Below are 4746 nucleotides of genomic sequence, written 5' to 3'. Positions count from 1 at the left end.
TGTCTTCAGCTTTGTGACTTCCAGATGGTGGGGAGGCCTTCAGCCAGTGTGGCTGGGCATGCTGGGCTCGGGGGTTGGAACACATCTGGAAGACTGTGTGAGAGCAGCCAGCAAAATCCCGCCGGTTTCTTTCAGCACCTCTCATCTCGCAGCGATTTTTAGGAGATGCCTTGCCAAATGCATGGAGTTTTGTGTGTCACCAAAACACAACCCCTGGATCAGAGGAAGTCCTACATTTCCTCCTCCTCCTGCTCTCCTACACTCCCCTCTCCCTTATAGCACTGATGGTGTTACATAGTTGGGTCATAAAACGTCTGCAAGAAAACAACCAAGGTCAGCGAGCACACAGGATTCCCCCCCCCTTCCTTCTCCTATCTTTTATGTTGTATCTCTCCTAGGCTGCATAAACAGAGGGAGAGAATCAAGATCACCTGAAGTGTTAATATCACTTTATAAGGCCTTGGTAAGGCCACACTTGGAATACGGCATCCAGTTGTGGTCGCCAGGATGTAGAAAAAATGTGGAGGCTCTAGAAAGAGTGCAGAGAAGAGCAAGAAAGAGGATTAGGGGACTGGAGGCTGAAACACATGAAGAACGGTTGCAGGAACTGGGTATGTCTAGTTTAATGAAAAGAAGGACCAGGGGAGACATGATAGCAGTCTTCCAATATCTCAGGGGCTGCCACAAAGAAGAGGGAGTCAAACTATTCTCCAAAGCACTTGAGGGCAGGACAAGAAGCAATGGGTGGAAACTAATCAAGGAGAGAAGAAACTTAGAACCGAGGACAAATTTCATTATAGTTGAAACAATTAATCAGTGGAATAACTTGCCTCCAGAAGCTGTGAATGCCCCAACACTGGAAGTCTTTAAGAAGAGGTTGGATAGCCATTTTTCTGAAATGATATAGGGTTTCCTGCCTAGGGAGGGGGTTGGACTAGAGGACCTCCCAGGTCCCTTCCAACTCTGGTATTGTATTGTATTGTATTGTATTGTATTGTATTGTATTGTATTGTATTGTATTGTATTGTATTGTATTGTATTGTAAGTTGTCTGAAATGGGATAGGTTCTCCTGCTTGAGCAGGGCTGGACTAGAAGACCTTCAAGGCCCCTTCCAGCTCTGTTATTCTATTCTATTCTTTTCTATGACTTTCCTATTGAAAGTCATTTTCGACCAGAATTTATCCGCCCACCACCACCTCTCCATATTTGTGAAGATGAGTTAGCTTGGTTAAATCCAATAGAGCCAGATCATACAATTCAGTGGGATAAGTCAATGTGTGTTAAAAATAGTGCCGGAGTGGAAATCAAACGAATCATGGCCAAAGCATTCAAAAGTCCTTTGTCATCACAGCAACAAACACAGCTTCTTGGAGAATTGGAGAAAGATCCTAAGCTTGTTTACCATATTGGTCTCACTCCTGCCAAATTGCCTGATCTGGTGGAAAACAATCCTTTGGTAGCTATAGAAATGCTGCTTAAATTAATGCAATCAAGTCAGATAACTGAGTACTTTTCAGTATTAGTCAACATGGACATGTCTCTACATTCAATGGAAGTTGTAAATCGGCTCACTACAGCAGTTGATCTTCCTCCAGAATTTATTCATCTTTATATATCCAATTGTATTTCTACTTGTGAACAAATTAAGGATAAGTATATGCAGAATCGGCTGGTACGTCTTGTTTGTGTATTCCTGCAATCCTTGATTCGAAACAAAATAATTAATGTACAGGACTTATTTATAGAGGTACAAGCCTTTTGTATTGAATTCAGCCGGATAAGAGAAGCAGCTGGACTTTTTCGATTGCTGAAGACACTCGACACTGGAGAAAATCCTTCAGAAACAAAGACATCCAAATAAGACTGATTTGGAACTTTTTTTTTTTTTTTTACTTGATTAGTGTGAAAAAAATTCTGTATAGTTTTTTTGTTGCTTGCAATTAAAATGTTTGGAAAAAAAAAGAGCCAAGGTGGCGCAGTGGTTAAATGCAGCACTGCAGGCTACTGCTAGATCAGCAGGTCAGTGGTTCAAATCCCACCGGCTCAGGGTTGACTCAGCCTTCCATCCTTCCGAGGTGGGTAAAATGAGGACCCAGATTGTTGGGGGCAATATGCTGACTCTCTGTAAACCGCTTAGAGAGACCTGAAAGGCCTATGAAGCGGTATATAAGTCTACTGCTATTGCTATTGCTATTGCTATTGCTATGCTATTCTATTCTACCCTACTTCTATTCTATTCTACCCTATTTCTATTCTATTCTAATTCTATCCTATTCCATTCCATATTCTATTCAATTTCAATTTCTATTCTACCCTATTCTTGTTCCTATTCCATTCCATTCCATTCTATATTCCAATATCTATTCTATTTCTATCCTATTCAATTCCATATTCTATTCTATTCTATTCTATTTCTATTCTACCCTATTCTTATTCCTATTCCTATTCCTATTCCCTATTCCCATTCCCATTCCATTCTATATTCCAATATCTATTCTATTCTATTCTATTCTATTCTATTCTATTCTATTCTATTCTATTCTCCATGGTGTTCCTTGATCTCCTCCGCTTGCTGCATCCATGTTCCTAGTCCTCAAGCCAACTAGAATGAGGATGACGGTCAAGATAAACTATTTCAGAGCAGCGAAAGGAAGGCAGAGCAGTGTCCAATCCCCTTTCTCTCTTAAGTGAGTTGAGGTGAGAAGCTTGCCTGAAGTTTGAAACATTTGGCAGCTTGAAGACGGGTGGATTTCAACATCCCAGCCAGCGATTACACCAGGTCCTACACCAAGGTTTCTTCATCATCTCAGCCACTTGAAGATGGGTGGGCTTCAATTCCCAGAATGTGCTGGCTGGGGAATTCTGGGAGTTGAAGTCCGCCTATCTTAAAATAGCTGGAAACATTGCTTTAAGAATGCTTTTGAATGATTGCTTGGCCAAGGCTGCCCTCTAGAGGCCCAATGGAATAAAAACATTTCTTTTTTCATTGCAGTAGAAACAATGAAAGAGAAATTACCACCCCACTTGTCAAAAGTTTGATGGAGCCCACAAAGTATCAGGTTTCACATCTAATTTCTTCAATATGTGTCCTTATAGGCCATTGCAGGAATGGATGCTGTGGAAATAAAATACAGTGGGGAAAAAAATGGAATTTCATCGACATTTCATGTTATCTGCTGCAGCTGTAGAAAAAGGTGAGTCCTTCGGGATTGGGCGGCCTATAAATCCATCAAATAAATAATAATAATAATAATAATAATAATAATAATAATAATAATAATAATAATAATAATAATAATAATAATAAAACAGGTTTAGCTCAGAGGTGGGTTTCAGCCGTTCATTCGAAGCAGTTCAGGCGAAAGGATTGTTAGCTTTTTGCCCATTTCGGAGAACCAGTTAATCCCACCTCTGGCTGGCCACGCCCACCCTGCCCCTCCTTTCCCAGGAGTCCCCCTCCTGGGACTCTTCTGGCAACCTTAATATGGTGGTTGGCGTGCTTCATCTCTTTTGGCTTTCAGGGTGATGCAGGAGGTCTTCCAGTCCCAAAATGGGGCATTGGGAGGGGGAGCATTGCACAGCCCCCCCCATGCCCCATTTTGACTGGCAGAGTGCTGCAGGAGGCTGAGTGCTGTCCCACCCCTGGGCAGATAACCGGTTGTTAAATTATTTGAATCCCACCACTAGTTTAGCTAGATACTGGACTTGTTCTGATCTATCTTCAGATACAGATAATTAAAAAAAAAATCATAGATTTTTAATCTATTTATACATCTTAATTTTAGATTTCAAAGGAGGTGTTGGTATGGAGAGAGCAAATGAATTGATTGAATAATTGAAAAGTAATCAATTTATTGTTTGTAGGCCAACCAGATTCATTGAGAGTAAAGTGGAAGCCATACAAGCCTTCTAAATATAATATAATATAATATAATATAATATAATGTAATGTAATGTAATGTAATGTAATGTAATGTAATGTAATGTAATGTAATGTAATATAATATAATATAATATAATATAATATAATATAATATAATATAATATAATATAATATAATATAGTATAATATAGTATAGTATAGTATAATATAATATAATATATAATATAATATAATATAATATAATATAATATAATATAATATAATATAATATAATATAATATAATACAATACAATACAATACAATACAATACAATACAATACAATACAATACAATACAATAATATAATGAATAGAATAAGAATAAGAATAAGAATTAGAATTAGAATTAGAATTAGAATTCTTTATTGGCCAAGTGTGATTGGACACACAAGGAATTTGTCTTCGGTACATAAGTTCTCATTGTACATAAAAGCTATAAGTGATAAATCATGGTCATAGTCATCATAAAAATAAATTCATCATAAATCATAAGATACAACAGTTAATGATAGAATCAACAAAATCATACTAGGGAACAAAATAAAACACAAATCATAAACATATAAGCAACAAAGTTATTGTCATAAGTAGAAAAGGAAATTTCATTTCATTTCATTTATTTCATTTGTATGCCGCCCTTTTCCCCGAGGGGGACTCAGGGCGGCTCACAACTTGAGCAAGGGAAAGGGGATACAAACAGTTTGACACCAACACAAAACAATACATAATTTAAAAAGCGCAACAATCATACCATTCGAGATAGGGGCAACGGTTGTTTAGCCCCAGGCCTGTCGGAACAGCCAGGTTTTAAGGGCTGTGCGGA

General features: G+C 38.2%; 1 protein-coding gene across 1 annotated transcript; it reads left to right on the top strand.

The window, feature by feature from the left end:
- Positions 1-1142: 1142 nt before the first annotated feature.
- LOC116523393 (CCR4-NOT transcription complex subunit 11) lies at positions 1143-1922 on the top strand (the record flags this gene model as incomplete). The annotated part of the gene is made up of 1 exon (XM_032238496.1): positions 1143-1922. A coding segment is annotated over one exon (720 nt), but the record flags the coding sequence as incomplete, so codon positions are not given.
- Between the last annotated feature and the right edge of the window lie 2824 nt (positions 1923-4746).

Source organism: Thamnophis elegans, unplaced genomic scaffold (genome assembly GCF_009769535.1).
Source record: "Thamnophis elegans isolate rThaEle1 unplaced genomic scaffold, rThaEle1.pri scaffold_245_arrow_ctg1, whole genome shotgun sequence".
NCBI lineage: Eukaryota > Metazoa > Chordata > Lepidosauria > Squamata > Colubridae > Thamnophis > Thamnophis elegans.
The sequence above is the reverse complement of the archived record's forward strand: the minus strand, read 5'-3'. Positions and strand labels throughout refer to the sequence as shown.